The following is a 20,463-nucleotide window of genomic DNA, read 5'->3' as shown; positions in this document are numbered from 1 at the left end:
CAAGGTCCTTTTCCATTATGGATTTGCCTAGCAGAGTCCCGTTAAGTGGCTTGGATATTTTTACATCCCAGGTGCATGACTTTACATTTATCAACATTGAAACTCATTTGTCACTTAGCTGCCCAGATTTCCAGTTTGTCAAGATCCTGTTACAAGGATGCTGCATCCTGGATGGAATGAATTGGGCTGGATAGTTTTGTGTCATCTGCAAACACTGATACATTACTTACAATACCCTCCCCTAAGTCATTAATGAACAAGTTAAATAAAAGTGGGCGCAATACAGAGCCCTATGGGTTGCCAGAGGCAAGCAGAAACTCAATGAATGTAAGAAGAAGACAGGAGGAGGTTGAAAGCAGAAAATGGGCAGAGTGGAAAAAATAATTGTGTGTTAATTAAAACAAAAATCACATTTAACACAAATTTTTAAACATTTCTATTAAGGTCCTCACAAGAATTCGATCAGGTCACAGAGCCAATATTTTCAGTGCAAAGTTCCTGCCTCTTACCAATGACAAGCAGATTATATCCTGCTCTGGAGATGGAGTTATATTTTATACAGATATTGAGAAAGATGCAGACACAAACAGGCAGCGCCAATTTACATGCCATTATGGAACCGCTTATGAGGTAAGATACAGCCAAATGTTTTCAGATTCTGTTTCTATAGAGATATGGGACCTATTATACAGAAAACCTCAGGTCTCAAGCATTTTGAATAAGGGTCCTTTCTGTAGTTTGCATCAACATACTTTGTCTATTTAAAAATCATTAAAGCATTAAATAAACTCAAGAGGGTGTTGGCTCCTATAAGGATTTTTTATATCTTCGTTGGGATCAAGTTCAAAGTTCTGTTTTATTACTTTTTAAAAATTTGAATTTGAGCAAAGAAAGCTGTGGTACTCCTAACAGACCATGGAAGTAAAACACTTTGCACAATAGTAGCAACCATTTAAAAAATAAAATTGGGTGGGAAATCTTACAAGTATATGGAATTCGCATTGGGATCTAAATATGGTATTGTGCTACTGGGTACCCCCACTCATAAATCACTGGGTAGTAGATTTGAAGGGATGAAAATAGGTTATACACATCTAAACTGTTTTCTATGGGCCAAGAGTCTTTTGTGGCATTCACCTTATACTACACAATAATGGAGTGCTCTAACCTTGCGTGATGAATCCCTTAGGACCAGGTGCTCGAACAGTGTTAAAACCTGCCATGGGTCACAAATTCAATGTAATAGTCTACTGCAGCACACTGTAGAGTAAATTATTTTTTTAAATAAGTGAATTTATTGGCTCATAGTTTTTGAGCAGACAACTAAGTGGCAACGTTTCTGGCCTGGCAGGACCCTTTATCAAAACGTTGCCACTTAGTTGTCTACTCAAAAACTATGAGCTGATAAATTCACTTATTTAAAAAAATCATTTACTCTACAGCAGGACCGGAATCAGAAATTGCAGGGCCCCGTACAACAAAAGTTCCTGGGCCCCCTGGGCTGCGCCCACCGCAAGCCCCACCCACAGGTCCGCCTACCCCACCACACAGTAAAAAAACAAAAAAAATAATGGAGGCTAGGGTTCCCACATGTTAATAAACAATAAAAAGATATTGGTGGTCAGGGCCCCCCATAAAAAACATTTGTGGCCAGGGCCCCCCATTAAAAAATATTGGTGGCTAGGACCCCACATGAGAAAAAACAATTGGTGGCCAGGGCCCTCCCACCCACATTATAAGAAAATTGGTGGCCAGGGCCCCTTAAACGTTCATGCCTTCCCGAAGTCAGCAGCTCTCAGATAGATGGGGGGCCTGGCTAATCAAGTAAGTGTGGCCAGAGCCCCCCTTACCCTCGGGCCCCCTACAACTCTCCCCCCTGTCCCCCCTGATGGCTGCCCTGCTCTACAGTGTGCTGCAGTGTATTGGACTATTCACCTTATCCTAGTGATTCACAGTTCATGCACTCTAGGTGGCGGGGTGAGTGGGATGCAGCATTTGGAAGTGGAATAGATGGCATTTTATTGTTGTTTACTCCATTTCACAGTATGATTCTAGATTTTGAGATTCATAAATAATACAAACCATGTTGTTAACAGATTATGACAGTACCCAATGATCCCTACACATTTCTGTCCTGTGGTGAAGATGGAACTGTTAGATGGTTTGATACCAGGATGAAGACCAGCTGTACAAAAGAAGACTGCAAAGATGTAAGAGTGTTAATGAAAATCTTTAACCATATTTAATTCTACTGTTTCTTAAGTACTTTTCTTGCACGGATGTATAAAATTATCGCTACATTGGAACACCACCAAAACCGACACCTGGGGGCAGATTTACCAAGGGTCGAATTTCAAGGGTTAAAAAACCCTCGAATTCGACCCTCAAAGTAAAATCCTTTGAATTTGAATATTGAATTCGAAGGATTTACTGCAAATACTTTGATCCAACGATCGGGTAAAAATCGTTTGATCGAACGATAAAATCGTTCGAATCGAACAATTTTAATCGATCGATCGAAGGATTTTTATTTGACCACAAAAAACTTAGAAAAGTGCTGGGGAAGGTCCCCATAGGCTAACATTGAACCTCGGAAGGTTTAAAGTGGCGAAGTATGAAGTCAAAGTATTTTTTAAAGAGACAGGACTTTGACTATTGAATGGTCGAATAGTCGATTGATTTTTACTGAATCGTTCGAATCATTCGATTCAATCGAATTTGACCAATTCGATGGTCGAAGTACCCAAAAAAATACTTCTAAATTCGAATTTTTATTTCATTCGAATTCTTCACTCGAGTTTAGTAAATCTGCCCCCTGGTATTTATATGATGACACACTGATACTAAAACATGTTGTATGAAATGGCCAAAATTACTTCTGGATTTCTGGTAAGTAATGAGTCATTAGTACAATTAATAACATACACTGGGTTCTCAATTATTATATTAAAATGTAAATAAAATTTTTGGAAGTGACTGGCTAGCCTATACACAGTTCATTAAATTAATGTCACTAATCAACAATTAACGTACTTTAAAAAAAAAACATGTGCACTTAAATACACTTTAAAGGAGAAGCAAACCCTAAAGTTAAAAAACCCTCCCCCCCCACCCTACATAGACGTCTTTACTTACCCCTCGGTGCAGATTCTGTCCAGCGGAGTTCACGGGCGCCATCTTCCTCTCTTCGCTAAACTTTGGGAAGTAAGTACCATATTGGCGTATGCTCAGTTGGAAGCGCCAGGAGAAGACTTGAAGATTACCGAAGCGGCTGAAGATGGCGCCCATGAACTCCGCTAGACAGAATCTGCACAGAGAGGTAAGTAAAGGCTTAGGGGTATTTGCCCAGGGTAGCAGCTAGGGTGGGGGGGGGGAGGGAGTGGGTCTATGTAGGGTAGGAGAGTAGGGTTTTTTTAACTTTAGTGTTTGCTTCTCCTTTAAGATACAAGAGAATTAACATAAGGTTACTTATTTCTCCCTACTGCAATAGTAAAGATTATTTGTGATTCATTTTCTGATGAATTATAAATGTTTATTGTTAAACTGTATGTTTAATACTAGTAGGTTTAACTCTAGCAGCCTTTGTAATACTTCTATTTTTAAATGTATTTTCTTTCAGGATATTCTAATTAACTGCAGACGGGCTACTACCTCAATTGCAGTTTGTCCCACAGCGCCATACTACCTTGCTGTTGGATGTTCGGACAGTACAGTGAGAATATATGATCGCCGTATGCTTGGAACTAGAGCAACAAGTAAGTAATGTGTGTAAGGCTTGTAGTTTTAGAACACTGGTAATCTTTAGTATAGTTATATAATTATTTTAGCCACTCTTTGCTGTTTGTGTATGTGAAACCCATTTTTTAGGTATCGACGTGTTTTTTTATGCTTGTATACATTTCGGGAATACTCTTATTTGCTAGAGCCATTCAGAATGTACTTGGAGCACATTACAATACAGTTTCATACATTTTTAACTGCTAATCAATGTGGCAGTCAACAGACATTAATTAAATACAAAATTAAATTACAAAATGAGATGTGAAGGGAAGGACATTTTTTTACCTTGGTTACCCCTTGAACTTTGTCCACATAGAAACATTCATTTTAGTACTAATGTCCGACTAACCGGCCTATAGTTTTGAGACTGAGAACAGAATCCCTTTTTAAATAGTTTTATCAGAATGTGAGTTGAAATCTGAAAACTGATGCTAACGTGCTGAATATTAATTATGAGGCAGAATGACCTTTCTGTACTGCCACGTAGCATGAGATAACTAAACAGCCTTGTATCATGGATTTTGTGTTTTATGTAATCTGTATAACTAAAAAAAAAAAACAGAACAAGTATCAGCAGAAAGGGGGAGCTGCTGTGGGCAATAGTGAAGGTATTGCTCTTTGCTGCTGAAGACATATGGTGGCCTCAAGCTGGTACAGAAGTACAAACATAAGGTGTTTACTATCTTAACTCTTTTGGGGCTTTATTTTGTTCTTAAAATTTTATACATCATATACTGTACATCTGTTTCTGAACCAAATATCATATTTGCTCTACATTACAGGGAATCCAAAAACTTAAAGGTGTGCTAGGCCAGGGTATAATTTGTGTATACTGGTATTTCTTCTTTGTGCATCCTAAATTGTGTTTGCATAGTAAAGAAAGACAAAATGAATAATTACATTCATATATGTTTGCCTAAAATAAGGGGTTATGCATGTGAGTTATTTATGCTACAGAAGTTTCCTATGATTCGCTCTTATTCTGAATATTGTACAGCACCCCACAACATATAAACTGGTGTATTAAGTGATTGGATGTAATTAATTATTTTGTTTCATAGACAATTATTCAAATAGTGGAACTACAGGAATGTGTGTCCGCTTTGTTCCCTCACATCTTGCAAACAAATCCTGCAGAGTGACCTCCTTGTGCTATAGTGAAGATGGGCAAGAGGTTCTAGTGAGCTACTCTTCGGACTATATTTACCTATTTGATCCTAAAGATGACCAAGCAAAAGAGCTCAAATTTCCTTCATCTGATCAGAAAAGGGACGAGGTAAATGTCCGCAAAACCCCTTATGTAAATGCTTGATTAATGAAAGATCAAAAGTTGTTTTCCTAAATATTGAGCTATCTTAAAAATTAAAAAGTATTACCAAAGCAAGTGCCATATTTAAGCTCTTCTGTAGATTTTAAAATTGAGTGTGCATTTTTTAAAGCTGAGTACGCAAGTTAGAATAAATGCTATAAATTGATGGCCTATAAAAAAAGTTTGTCATAACCAAGGTATCCCACAAGAAGCATCTCATAATGGGTAAAAACAAAGAGCTCTCAAAAAAAAAATGAATATATATATATATATATATATATATATATATATATATATATATATATATATATATAATACCAAGTCCAAAGGTGCACTCCGTTAACTCTGTAACGACCTGGGTGCCAGCCAAAAAGTAGTAGATATTTGCAAGAAAAGTGACACTCACAGGGTATTTTTTAATGCAGGCGTTTCGATCCCCCACAGGGATCTTCCTCAGGAGATTACAAACAAACAACCAGAGACCCATTCCCATCCCAGAATTTAAACCCACTGGCTGTTTTTTGGCGCCCAAATCTGTCGCTAAGCAACCACCATACACTGTGAGGGAGTGTGGGGGTCAGCGTTACATGGTGTGGGAAGTGAGAAAGTTGTACAGAACATGAAGTGTTCTATTAAATGTAGCAGTACAAGGTAGCAAAAGCAGGAAAAGAATTAGGAGAGAAAATCAAATCTCTACAATATCTGCAATGTCCAATCGGAGGACAGTCTAGAGGTCGGTGAGCGCCTCAGCGCTCTGGAACTTCTGTACGCCAGTCTAATAGCAAGTAAGGGTTACCGGGGCAACCAGATAACGCTGTCGCATGCTGACTTGACAGGTAAAACCATGTCGGCTCAGAGCGTTTGACCAGCGTATAGTTTGTATGTAGCACTCGGATCTCCCAGCTTCTCGAACTGCCAAAGCAGAGTTGGCGGGGGCCTTATGAACCCCTTGTTTGTAGCTGGTAAATAACTACTGTGCTCACATAAGCACTTCATATAACGCTTGCTAGCGGGCAAAGTCAGCCTGTTGACCTTCAATGAAAGATGGGTACTTCCGCCACTACCCACATAGTGCTGTGTCATGGACCAATGAACCGCCCCTGCTGGCATACATCCAATAGCTCCTGACATGTACGGGGCAAAGAGTTAAAAGAGGGGAGAAAGGAAGAGATATACATTAAAAACAGTAAGAATATATCAGAAGCAACAAGAAAGACATGGGGATCAAAGACACAAATGTTATGGTTATATGCAATATAACAGTTTATTATATTTATCTAAAAAAGCTATGCTAAATGTCTAAGTCCCCTAATATTCACAATTCTCAGTTGTAGGAGTAAGGGGAAGAGTCATGAATTTATCAATGAAAAATCTATATATTTGTAACCAAAACAAAATCAAGCATAAAAAAATCAAAAAGTCTTAGAACAATTAATTCTTATTTTGAAAGAAGAAAGGCATAGTCCATGAGTTGCTTAAATAAAGCAACCCAGAGGTAGTGTTTCATTGAGTCCTCGGGGGGTGACAGTGTCCAGTCGGTGTATCCATCTTGCTTCCCTCCTGAGGAGGGTCAGGTCTCTATTGCCACCACGTGGCAGTGGTGGTTGGAAGTCTATTGCCATGCAGCGGAAGGTGGGCAGACCATGTCCCATTTGAAGAAAATGCCTCGCTACCGGTCGTTTGCCCGAATTTTCTTTAATGGCTTTACTAATTGCCGATCTATGATTCACGATCCTGTCGCGTAATGGGGTAGTAGCTTTCCCCACGTAGCAGAGGCCACATGGGCACGTTACAATGTACACCACAAATGATGTGGTGCATGAGAGTGTTGTATCATGAAGCGCTTGCCCGTGTGTGGGTAAGGGAAATCCTTTCCTACGAGGAGAGACCTGCATGTAGTACAATCTGGACACCGGTAACAACCCAATTTCTGCTGTCCACTTAGCCAATTATGGGTCGTCTGGGATTTGTCAATGAAATCTGTTTTCACCAAAATACCCTTAAGGTTGTGGTTTTTCCCATGGCCGAAAATAGGTTGTCGGGCCTCAAATAGAGAAAGGCTATTGTCCATAGCAATGATGGGCCAATTTTTTTGTATACTGCTCTTAAGGTGTTTTGAAATATGTGAATATTTAGATGTAAAGACCAACTGTGCAGCTGGTGGCGTGTCTGTGGTTTTTCCAGTGAGCAGGTCAGTTTGTGTGAATTGTAGGGCCTTCTGGAGTTGTTGAATCAATATTTCTTCCTTATAACCTCTGTCCAGAAATTTAGTGAAGGTTTCCCTTAGTTGTAGATGTACTTTCTCTGGGTCATTGTTGTTGCGTATAGTACGCTAAAAATGCGGATAGGACCCCGCCGACTGTGCTTTGGCAGCTCGAGAAGCTGGGAGATCCAAGCGCTACATACAAACTATACGCTGGTCAAACGCTCTGAGCCGACATGGCTTTACCTTTCAAGTCAGCCTGCGACAGCGTTATCTGGTTGTCCCGGTAACCCTTACTTGCTATTAGACTGGTGTACAGAAGTTCCAGAGTGCTGAGGCGCACACCCACCTCTAGACTGTCCTCCGATTGGACATTGCAGATACTGTAGCGATTTGATTGGCCTGCGGCTCAGATCTGGGATAATAGCTTTATTCTGACACAGAGGCAATTATCTTACTCGCTACTTTCTCTCCTAATTCTTTTCCTGCTTTTGCTACCTTGTACTGCTACACTTAATTGCACACTTGGGGGCCGATTCACTAAGCTCGAGTGAAGGATTCGAATGAAAAATACTTCGAATTTCGAAGTATTTTTTGGGTACTTCGACCATCAAATTGGTTAAATTCATTCGAATTCGAACGATTCGAAGTAAAAATCGTTCGACTATTCGACCATTCGATAGTCAAAGTACTTTCCCTTTAAAAAAAACTTCGACCCCCTACTTCGGCAGATAAAACCTACCGAAGTCAATGTTAGCCTATGGGGAAGTTCCCCATAGGCTTGCTAAACTTTTTTTGATCGAAGGATTTTCCTTCGATCGTTGGATTAAAATCCTTCGAATCATTCGATTCGAAGGATTTAATCGTTCGATCGAACGAAAAATCCTCCGATCGATCGAACGAACGTTTAGCGCTAAATCCTTCGACTTCGATATTCGAAGTCGAAGGATTTCAATTCGAGGGTCGAATTTCGAAGTATTTTTAACTTCGAAATTCGACCCTTAGTGAATCTGCCCCTTGATGTTCTATACTACTTTCTCACTTCCCACACCATGTAACGCTGACCCCCACACACCCTCACAGTGTATGGTGGTTGCTTAGCAACACATTTGGGCGCAAAAAAACGGCCAGTGGGTTTAAATTCTGGGATGGGAATGGGTCTCTGGTTGTTTGTTTGTAATCTCCTGAGGAAGATATAGTGAATAAAGTACCCCCTCTTGTAAAATATAAGGATATTATTAGTTACCGAGGAGTTTCATGACCATATAAAAACACGAGGCCGAAGGCCGAGTGTTTTTATGCAGGTCATGGAACTCCGAGGTAACTTCTAATATCCTCATATTTTACAACTGGGGGTACTTTATTTATTATAATACACAAATTTTAGTGAGTCATGTGACAGAAATGACATCACTACTCACCGTTTATAACTGATGACATCACTACTCACCGTTTATAAGGATATAATTTACAGGATATTCATGGCTTTTGTGTATTATATATATATATATATATAATCCAGTAAATGGACCCGCACTCGTTCATATTAGTGAAATAAATGTGTCTTTATTCACAGGTTCAGTTAAAGACACATTTATTGGATTGTATTATCAAGCTTTGACCAACACACCACTATCTACTGAATTTTATCCGGGAGGAGTGCGTTCACTGTACCGACATAAAATATATATATATATATATATATATATATATATATATATATATATATATTATTTAGGTGTTGTCTTATTTTGATGCTGATAAGAGAAGCAGCAAACTGCACAGTTGGCTGTGGCAAAATGTCCTTTGGTCTGGCACAAGCTGACAGTATTACTGAAATGAATGAGTACATATATTTAATTACTGGCATATAATGTACTTTCAGTGACTTGAAGTTTAATACATTTAATTGCAAGAATCTGAGCATAATGCCTTAGGGTCCTAGCAAATATATGTTCTAAATTACTGCCACTTTTACTTAATCTTATCATTTTAATTTCTGACAACATGAGCTGGTAACTGGAGTAGAGATTGAAGAGAGATACATTTCGCCCAGCTTACATAGTTTATTTGGGTTGAAAAAAGACCAAAGCCATCAAATGAACCCCTGTGAACATATATGCACATCCCTACAAAGCCATAAGATCTTGTCATGCCACAGCACAATCTGATCTGCTTTTCTGCACAATGTATCAAATGAAGTTGGATGGTATGTTTTGTTACTGTAGCTACATCGGAATGTCAATGTATTTCCATCTGTCTATCTATCTGATATCATCCTACAAAATCTCCCAAGTAGTTTAGTTCTAACTCTCGTTTATGGTATGTTTACCTAAGTGCATAACCATACTCTTATCAACATTGAACCTGGCAGGTACCTCTCACTCATGTACAGTGCTCCTAAGAGATTTAATTCCCCAGAGTAATCTAACTTGAGGCATAATTAGTATGAAGAGGGGCTTCAGGGAGAAATACCTAAAGGTGCATATTTTTGTACAACAAAAATACAGTACCGGTAATTAGTTGACCTGTTAGTTTGTTTTATTCTTGTGAATCCCAGTAGGGGACAGGTTTTGGTGAGAGACTCAAATCCTGTTTTTAATTAGAGCCCAGAGAAGGTTTTTGTTCTTTTTGTTTTGCTTTGTTTACATGAAACTATCGCAGAATTTGACATGTTCTGCTCACTACCAATATAAATAGTTCATTTATTTGAATGCTGTTTTTAACTTCCAATTTCTCTACTTCATGGGATACACATTTGAGCACTATGCAAAAGCTATACGTCCAGAGAACCAAGCCCGTTGGCAGGTTCTGCAGAACAACTGAAGCCAAGACCATTATGTTTCAAGATTCATCTGCAAGAATCACTTTCCCACGGCCTTCTGTAAATTTCCAAAGACTGTAGTCAGCATAGTTGCAGAGGGAGCCAATTTAGTTTTGTCCTCAGTGCCAAAAACCCAATATCACTTGATTATATGCATCTCCGTGATGCTATTAAGTGTTTTATTTCTCCCCAGAGAATGGACTAAGCATGCATTTAGATTTCATTACTTGCAAATGGTTGATACTTATAGGCAGATACTGTACTGAAGATTTCAGTTTTGAACTTAGCAACATGAATTGAACTTAAGAAAGGACAAGTAGCCTTTCGCTTCCGGATTCAGGCAGTACTATGTGTATTCAGACCTGCATATAAATGCTAGAATTCCCATCCTCCTTAATAACAGGATTCATTTCAGGGGCTCAAAAGTAATTGGACAAATTAAAAAACTGAAAATAAAATGTTCATTTCTAATACTTGGTTGAAAACTCTTTGCTGGCAATGACAGACTAAAGTCTTGAACTCATGGACATCACCAGATTCTTGGTTCCCTCCTTTTTAATGCTTTGCCAGGCCCTTACTGCAGTGGCTTTCAGTTGTTGTTTGTTTGTGGGCCTTTCTGTCCGAAGTTTAGTCTTCATCAAGTGAAATGCATGCTCAATTAGGTTCAGATCAGGTGACTGACTTGGCCATTCAAGAATATTCCACTTCTTTGCTTTAATAAACTCCTGCGTTGCTTTGGCAGTATGCTTTGGGTCATTGTCCATCTGTATTATGAAACACCTCCCAATCAATTTGACTGCATTTAGCTGGATTTGAGCAGACAGTGTCTCTGAACACCTCAGAATTCATTTGGCTGCTTCTGTCCTGTGTCACATCATCGATGGACACTAGTGTCCAAGTGCCACTGGCAGCCATGCACGCCCAAGCCATCACACTGCCTCCGCCGTTTTACAGATGATGCTTTGGATCATGAGCTGTTCCATGCCTTCTCCATACTTTTTTCTTGCCATCATTCTGGTAGAGGTTGATCTTTATTTCTTCTGTCCAAAGAATGTTTTTCCAGAACTGTGCTGGCTTTTTTAGATTTTTTTTTTTAGCAAAGTCCACTTTAGCCTTTCTATTCTTGATGCTTATGAGTGGCTTGTACCTTGCTGTGCACCCTCTGTATTTACTTTACTCTTTATGGTAGACTTGGATGTCAATACGCCTACCTCCTGGAGAGTGTTGGCTGTTGTGAAGGGGTTTCTCTTCACCATGGAAATGATTCTGTGATCATCCACCACTGTTGTCTTTTTGTGTTGCTGAGTTCACCAGTGCTTTCTATCTTTCTCCGGATGTACCAAACTGTAGATTTTGCCACTCCTAATAGTGTAGCAATTTCTCGGATGGGTTTTTTCTGTTTTTTGCAGCTTAAGGATGGCTTGTTTTACCTGCAAGGAGAGCTCCTTTGACCGCATGTTTGTTCACAGCAATATCTTCCACATACAAGCACCCTCCCTCAAATCAACTCCAGGGATTTTATATGCTTCATTGATAGACATAACAAAGGAATTGCCCACACCTGCCCATTAAATGCCTTTGAGTCAATTGTCGAATTACTTTTGAACCCCTGGTCCAATCACTTTTGAGCCCCTGAAATGGAGTGAATGTTCCTCACATTTTATGCAATCTTTTTATTCAACCCACTGAATTAAAGTTGAAAGTCTGCAGTTCAATTGCATCTGAGTTGTTTCATTTAAAATTCATTGTGGTAATGTACAGAACCAAAATTAGAAAAAAGTTGTCTCTGTCCAAATATTTATGAACCTAACTGTAGGTGTGGTCCCAGTATTGCAATGATTATTTACTAATAAAGTGCTTGGTGGATGACTGTGTTAGACAGATTTAGCAAAGTGGTACAAGCAGCATTGTTCTCAATATAGTCAATTTTTATTTGTCAAAGGGAAAGCAATGAGAGACAAATAACATAGTTTAGACCCTGCTGCCTGTCCAGCCATGCAGTGTATTAAATTAGTGATGTAAAAAAGCTCAAAAGACATGCATTGCTTTGTATAAGTCTTTGTGTTCTAGATTATATACTGTATCTGTTATCTTCAATGCAGACTGTCTCATGCAGCCTCTACTGCTTCAAAGGAGTGTATTTTATATAAACGATAATACAGAGTAATAGTGCATTGTTCTTAGTATATGCTATCTATTAGTTTTTTGGTAATACTGTCCCTTTAAATCTTTTACATATCCATTTTTCCATTTGAAAAATAAATAAATGTTTTGGGATAAGTTGTTCATAACCCTTTAATATAAAATTATTTTTTAATAGGTAAGGCAACCCCCTGTTAAACGCCTAAGACTTCGAGGAGATTGGTCTGATACAGGTCCAAGGGCAAGACCTGAAAGTGAACGAGAAAGAGATGGTATACTCTTATTTATTATGTTATTATTATTATATTTATTATGTTACTTAGAAGACAACTAGTACTGCCTTTAAACAATTAGGAATCACTTAATCCATTGAATCATAATTTTAAATAGGGTATCATTTATCTTTAAGTAGTAGCTATAAACAAGTAACTGATCAGTTAATGCCTTGTGTCTCTGAAAAATGTAACAGAAAAAAAAGTGTTTGACACTAGCTCTGTCTGGCCTACCAAGTTCAAAACTTGCTTAAGAAAAAGTCTTGCTTTCTGGCTAGGTTGGCATTTATTTTTAAAAACACAAAACAAAAAAAACTTTAAAATTCATTGGCTTCTTTCCACTAGTTCCTTTTCTAGTGTGAAGTTCCAATCCTATTCTTTTCTGAGCTTGCTCTTTGTGTTTTTCTGGGAGCTGTTTTAAATTTTAGCTGGTGGGAAGGAAACAACTGACATTTTGTTGCCAATGGTAGCCAAGATTTATAGTGGGTGATAAAACATCCAGTGTGCCATTACCTTAAAAGCTCCACTGTCACTGAACGTTATAGCTTTGAAAGCCTGAAAAAGCCAAGATAAAATATGATGCCCTATCAAAGCCAAACTGTGTAAAATGTTTAGATTTCAACAAAGTAAGAAGAGGTTATATATCTTTTAGGAGATCAGAGCACCAATGCATCACTAATGCAAAGAATGTCTGACATGCTCTCAAGGTGGTTTGAAGAGGCTAGTGAAGTTGCACAGAGCAGCAGAAGACGAGTCCGACTACAAAATAGAGGTACGGTATGTGTTAAACTTGGCATTGATGGGATATTAAAACTGAGCATTACTTTTATCCTGTACTAGCAGGCTTGAGGGGTTATACAGAATACTGTACATTACAGGGGGGGTCAAAGCACTTGAGTGCTAAGGGGCACAAGAGTTACCCCCTAAGTGCTCACTTTCGCAAACACTAAGGTTAAGGAGTAAACTACACTCTGCTCTCTTGCTGAATTGAAAATGTGGTGCAAGGAACAGAGTATGGTGTCAGGAAATACAGCTCACTCCTATAAGCAGGCCCCCCATTGTGTACTGAGCCTCTGGTCGCTTCCATAATTGTGTGTTATTTTCCCGCTTCTTACAATACATGACTGACTAACACAGTCAGCAATGTATTCTAGGGGTGAGCAACTGATTCTATCCTCTGCCAATTGCAACCTTTTTTGCACTTTGAGCGCTGCATTCTGGTATGTAAATGACCTCTGTGGTCTTTTGTCATACTTCCATGTCAACACATCACCACAAATCTAAAAATTTGGGGTTTTTACTGTTTTTCTAAAAACCTTGGAAAATTTGAAATGTATTAAGTGTAAAAACCATGAAAGCCTCTAAGGCAAACCAAGTAAAAGTTGATGAGGTCCTATAGAAGTCAATGGGAGCTGATCTGATTGGACTGCTTTAAATCATCATCATCATAATTTTTTTTTTTGCTAGGATTTGTCCGAAACACTCAAATTTTTAGAGGTGTTTTAGCGCATTGTTCAGCACTTATTTCACTTTTTTCAGTCATACTTTTGATATTCTGATCTTTTAATAAATTCAATGTCTGTTGTGGTTTTAGAGTTTGTGAGTTCAGTTGTGGTTTCCAAAACCTTTAAAAACCACTAAAATCCGACCATTAATAAATAAGCCTCCACATTATAGGATGCCTTACTACTTCCTATGAACAAGAGCATAAATTTACCCCCCCCCCCCAAAAAAAAATGTTTCTTGGTTTTCCTAGTCTTGCTGTGGTTGGTGTTTAGTTAATATTGTTAACAACTTAGAATGTGCAGTTAAATTTAGATCTGGGGAGAGGGTTTTAGAGAGCTGGTAGACAAAGCTGAAAATGTTTTTAGAAGTATATATTTATTGCACAGCTATAGTATGATACAGGTAAAAATGTGTTCCATACATCCAGGGAGTACAGTGCACAAATCTTAACTATGCAAGAGGTAGACCAGAACAGAGACGTTCAGAATGTGATCTGTTGGGGGGGGGGGGGGGGGTTTGTTTTTTTTTTTAATTATAATTTTATTGATTTTTGCAATAAAGTACATGCATAACAGCATATGGGTCTTTTGCCTTGTTTGTACAGCATTGTCGTTTATTATCAAATCTTAAACAAAGAGGAAGTAAATAATGGGAAGAAAAAAAGGAGAACAAACAAAACCAAATAACAAAAGGACCAGCTGATCAGCAGTGATATTGGCACCAATAAAGGCATTTCTGTTTCCATTCTTTAAGGTATTTTAGGTTGCAGACAGGGGCGCACAGCCAATGAGGCGAGCTGAGCCGCTCGCCTCAGACGGCAGCGCCTGAAAGGATTCCAGGGGCGGCAAAAAGCCGCTCCTGCACCTTTAAGAGCCGAATTTCCGTTTTTTGAACCGGAAATTCGGCTGTACTATTGCGAGAGAGCGCAATTGCGCTCTCCGCAATAGTGTGTCTGCCTCCCCTCCCGACACGTAAGCTGGTGAGGGGGGTGGGCGGCTCCTTAGTCAGAATCGGCGCTGGTTGCAGAAGCTGTAGTAGTCATATAATAGTACCAATTATCCCATATATTTTTCATGTTGTATTGTATTGGCTATTTGTGCGGTCATTTCTTCAGATTTTTTGTTATTTTCAAGCCTAGAAATTACTTCCTGGATTGTTGGAATTGCTCTGGATTTCCATTTGGAAGTAATTGCCAGTCAAGCTGCAGTGGCTATTTGGTTGACCCGCTTTTGGGTTAGGTTGTTAAGTTTTGGGAGGGGAAGGGCCAGCAGTAGATGAGGAATTTCTATAGGGTATTTTAAAAACTGTTATTAGGTTATTGACTTCTGACCAGAAATTTGTGAGTTTCGGGCAAGCCCATAGAATATGGTGCAGTGTACCTTCGTGTTGACAGTCTCATCTCAATGGATCACCAAAATCTATAATTCTGGTAAGACATGGGGCGCCCACTGTGTATGGATTTACTTTTGTTGGCCAGGTTGAAACTTGAGGTTCGCTATGAGCAGAGTCAGGGCTGAAGGGTACCTGCAAATTTGGCATTTCCAATAGCATTGCTTCCAAATTGTAACAGTAAACCTTATGGATTTTGGAGCTTGGTATAGTCGTTGTACCTTGGAATTGCCAGATAGTACAAGGTTGCTGATGTGATAGGGATGTGCCGAGGCACAATTTGGCCCACTTAGTGGGGGCTTGTGGTTGTAACTAGGCTAGAGTTTCACGTAAGTGTGTCGCTTCATATTTCCCTATATCTGAGACTGCTAGGCCACCCTGGCTCCTTCTAGCCATGCAAATGTACCCAAAATGTACTTAAATATTTGCTTTTGGATATAGCCCAGCATCGAGATGGGGAGTTGGACCAGAATTGTTTCAAAGAGATATAACAATTTAGGAAGTATATTCATCTTAACAGCTGTTATAATTTGTTTCAAAGGTATGAAAAGTTTCCTTTGTAGGCTTGTAAGACATTGTGGAGGTTGAGTAGGGATATAAAGGGGCTGTTGAGTGTCAGCAGGACATCGTCTGTGAAAAGTGAGATCTTATATGCTTTGCTACCTACTGTTATACCTTGTGATATCAGGGTGTACCCCAGAAGTGTAACTACCGGGGGAGCAGGGGGTACGATTGGACCAGTGCCTGCACCCCCGCAGGGCCCCCCCACGGCAGATCGCGCCCTGCTGCAGCCAGCTGTAGGGAGCCTGTCCCACCTAGTTTTGTCTCTGGTGTCCCCTTATCTTGGCTGCTAAAGGCAGGATAAAAGCATGCAGCCCTGTCTTGTACCGTTCCTAATATGAATCAGGGTCCCTGTGTCTCCATTCATTTTCAGATAGACAGAGGAAGAGGCTGGTTATAAGTTGGGCACAATAGCTTTATATGAGAGAGTCAAATTGACAAATAAAGTGACACATCATTAAATTGTGTCTCTTAACATAATTCCTCTCACCGACAGTCAAATTTCGCATGTGCCTGTTCATGCACTTTGCTGGTGCAGCAGGCCGGGTTGCCGAGGGTGTCCATCCAGACTTATCAGGCACTGCCAGTGCTTTATATTACAAAATTATTAATACATTTTAAGAGGACACTTATTATATTTATTTTTTTCTCACATTTTTAAAGCAGGAACCTCACAGCCTGTGTCATCAACTTCCTTGTCTACAAACCACACGGAAACCCAGGCATCAGAAATACTTCCAGAGGCGACTGTCTCCCTAGAACAGCCATCAAACTCATCACACGTTGAAAGTCAATCAATGACTTCTGTAGCTACTGAACAGCTAGAAACGTCTGCTTCATCAGACAGAGGCTGCAACTCTGCTGGTAAGTTTTGCAATATATTACTTCACTGTATTTTCTGGCATTTTGTAGCTGTGACAATTAGCTGCTACTGCTTGCTCCACTGGAATAGGGATTGATGTGAATTACACATTCTGTTCTGTTTACTCTGCAACATTATGCAAATAAAATATAATTATAAACTGAAATTCAACTTTAAAGGACGAGGAAAGGCTTATAAAGAGTTCATCTTCATTCACAAGAATAACTCCAGTGGTATCATCCATTCATTTAAATCATGTCTAGCTGAAGACCTTTTCCAGATCATAAGAGTGATTGCAGGAAAAAAACACTGAGTTGATACATAAAAATACCCATTAGCCACTGCTCCCTGACATACCATGACCCTTGTGCATGTGCAGTGCGCATTAAGAATTATTTCTGAGTGCGCTTAGAAAGACTGGACAAGCGGTTGGGTCTGGGCAAGGTTTAATTCTGGCACATCCCCACATTGTTATGAGAAGCTTGGTTGATGACGCCACACTTGAGAACATGTCAACTGCGACCGAAGATAAGTGGGTGAAATTAGTAGTAGTTAGTTATAAAGAGAAATTTTAAATTATTGGGTCTTATTTACTGACCCGCTACAAATGCTGGACAAGACCAAATCAATTATGTTTGATGCTAATCTGGCGCCTTCTCTTGGAAACATGTTACTCAATGTAATAATTGCAGCTAATACATATACTAAGCTGGTGCACACAACTGATCACTCTCTCTTGTGACTAATCAGTTAATTAAGGCCAGTGCTACCCCAGGCTGCACCCCCAACTTACGGAAGTGACGTCACATACATGGCTGCATGTGACATTACCTTGGATAAGGGTCACTTCTGGTTTTAGAAAAAGCAAACCTGATACCCTCACCTTCCCAGCCCCGTCTCTGTATTTACACAGAAAGTCTCCCGTAGTTGGTGGGGGGGGGGGGGTGTTTAAATTTTCCTTTTAAAAGATGTAATTTTTAGGCAAGGTCAGAAATGCCCATACTTTACTAATGCGAGGTCTACTTTGGTGTTGTCCCATTATGATCTATATCCATAAAAGCATTAGCATTCTGTGCCTTGGGAAATATTACTTTTGATTTATAGATGTTAAACATCAATATTTATTAATTGTTAGCTTTAAGCATCAATTTTTATGTAACCTTAACATAATAAATATCTGAATGAAAAGAATGAAACAGGAGGGTGATTTAGTCAAGCTGGTATCCTGTATCTTGACAGTATCTTGTATACTGATCACCTGGTAAAGGTCTACTGGTAGATCCCAATCTACCTTTTGAACACCCCTGCTGTATGAGATCTATCTATTTATCTATCTATCTATCTATCTATCTATCTATCTATCTATCTATCTATCTACATACACACACACACACACTCACAAGTTTGTGAACCCTATTTCTGCATAAATATGAACTAATACGGGATCTGTTTTTCATGCTAGTCCTAATGAGAAACAAATTTTAAAAAATGAGGATTTTCAATCAGTGGGATGTTGATGAGGTGTAAGAGGCCCTACCTTTTTTAAAGGACATAAATCTGGGTCTTAATCATCAAATTTTGATTTAACAGCATAGTTTTGTGTAAATGTGTCATGGTTCAAAGGAGATTTCTAAGGCCTTCTGAAAAAGTTATTTATGCTCACTAGCTGGAAAAGGTTACAAAACAATACCTAAAGTTTGTACTCAACCAGTCCACTGCTGTGTACAAATGGAGGCAATTCAACACCACTGTTAATCTCCCCTGGAGTGCTCAGCCAACAAAGATTATTCAAAGATCTTACATTGGTGGTGTATGAATCCACCATCTGAAAAACACTGTGAATGATTGGAAGGAGAAAGCTACTCTGATCCAGAAAGAACATTGCTGCCCATCTAAAGTTTGATAAAGGCTATTAGAAGAATATATGTATATGGATTCAGAGTATAGGAGGCTGAAATCACAATCTACCAAGTGTCACAGCGAACCCAGAGGTTTGACAGGTTGGTACTAACTCTAGATGCAACAGGAGCTTATATACACAGTCAGGGGAACAAATAATATGTCCCATTTATCCAGTCCACCACTAGCAGGCCCACTTGCTAGTAGCACTCAATAGAAAGAAGGTATTCAGCCAGTTATCTACCTGTTTTTGCATGCTTAGATGACAGAATCTAAGCAGATATGACCATAAAAGATTTTATGAGCAGAAGAGATATTGGCACTGTTCATGCTTAACTGTGTTTCAGTTAACTTAAGAGACATGGGAAATTAAAATAAAATTGTATTTCTACCTGTGGGCTCAATTCATTATAGTTTGCTTTTAAACCCTAAAAATGAATATGGCTAAAAATGCCATATTTAATATGATCAACTGATTGCACCAGGATAAAGTTTCAGCTTCTTAATGGCAGCATTGATCCAGAACTTTAAACTTGTCACAGGGGGTCACTATCTTGGAAAATGTCTGTGACACTCAAATGCTAAGGGGGTCATCGCAAATTATGAAGCAGAAAATGAGGTTGGCCTGTAATATAAGCTGATGCTACAAGGCTGATTATTAAATGCTGATGCTAGTTGCAATGGTTTCTGAGCTGCCATGTAGTAATTATCTGTATTAATTATTAATCAGCCTTATATTGTGACATTTATATTCTATGTGTACTGTATATTTTGAATTGGTCCCTAAGCTCAGTAATTTACATCAGCACAGATCATGTGGAGTTGGTCAGCAGAAAAGATGGGGAGCTACTGGGGCATCTTTGAGGCACAGATCTTCGCTGCTTAAGGGTTGTGGTTGCCTTGGGCTTGTACAGAACCCCAAAACATAATGTACAGCATTTATAGCCTGCTTCTTTGGTTAAGCTTTAGTTCTCATTTAAGAGGCAAATTAGATTCTTAGGTGTGTACATGCAAATATTTATCTTCCTATAGAAGACTTTGCCTTAATAAGGTAAAATCAGCAAAAGCATAGACTGGACTGCTGGCTCCCTAGAAATCTTTATCTTTACCATAGTATCCAAATTGTGAGTAATAAAATATGCGGTTTTATTACTTAAACAAAAGTGGTTAGTTTTTTTTTTTTTTTTTTTTAAATAACATATTCTTGCATTAAAAATGTCCTTTTTTCACTGTGAAGTAATCAGACAATTACTCTGTTTACTATTTACATCACTATTGAAGTTGCACTGGTTACATTGCATATAGAGCATGCAATGCCCATGTCCTTCCAGGGAACCTGTTCGGAACAAATGAAATGATACTCAAATTAAAACATAACTTTTAATAAAAATTGTTAAAAAAAAAAAAAAAAAAAATATATATCCGTGTATAGGCTGCCAGCAAAACACCACACAACAAATCAATGCACTCTTCCTAATGCCTGGAAGCAGTGTGGAACCTTGTCCCTAAAACACATAAAATTAAAAATCTAGGCACCAGGTGTGTACATGCAAATATTTATCTTCCTATAGAAGACTTTGCCTTAATAAGGTAAAATCAGCAAAAGCATAGACTGGACTGCTGGCTCCCTAGAAATCTTTATCTTTACCATAGTATCCAAATTGTGAGTAATAAAATATGCGGTTTTATTACTTAAACAAAAGTGGTTATTTTTTT

The 20,463-nt window shown here is 38.8% G+C and overlaps 1 protein-coding gene across 10 annotated transcripts in view; it reads left to right on the top strand.

The window, feature by feature from the left end:
- Positions 1-20,463, top strand: part of dcaf6.S (DDB1 and CUL4 associated factor 6 S homeolog) — a 51,889-nt gene that overhangs the window by 9,335 nt on the left and 22,091 nt on the right. For 8 of the 10 annotated variants that reach the window (XM_041583159.1, NM_001105264.1, XM_041583153.1 and 5 more), the window contains 7 exon segments: positions 445-630; positions 2,097-2,210; positions 3,620-3,755; positions 4,842-5,056; positions 12,437-12,530; positions 13,183-13,302; positions 16,650-16,850. In XM_041583159.1, coding sequence (XP_041439093.1) covers positions 445-630; positions 2,097-2,210; positions 3,620-3,755; positions 4,842-5,056; positions 12,437-12,530; positions 13,183-13,302; positions 16,650-16,850 — 1,066 coding nt within the window. 10 annotated transcript variants of the gene reach the window in all.

Source organism: Xenopus laevis, chromosome 2S (assembly GCF_017654675.1).
Source record: "Xenopus laevis strain J_2021 chromosome 2S, Xenopus_laevis_v10.1, whole genome shotgun sequence".
NCBI classification, from domain to species: domain Eukaryota; kingdom Metazoa; phylum Chordata; class Amphibia; order Anura; family Pipidae; genus Xenopus; species Xenopus laevis.
The sequence above is the reverse complement of the archived record's forward strand: the minus strand, read 5'-3'. Positions and strand labels throughout refer to the sequence as shown.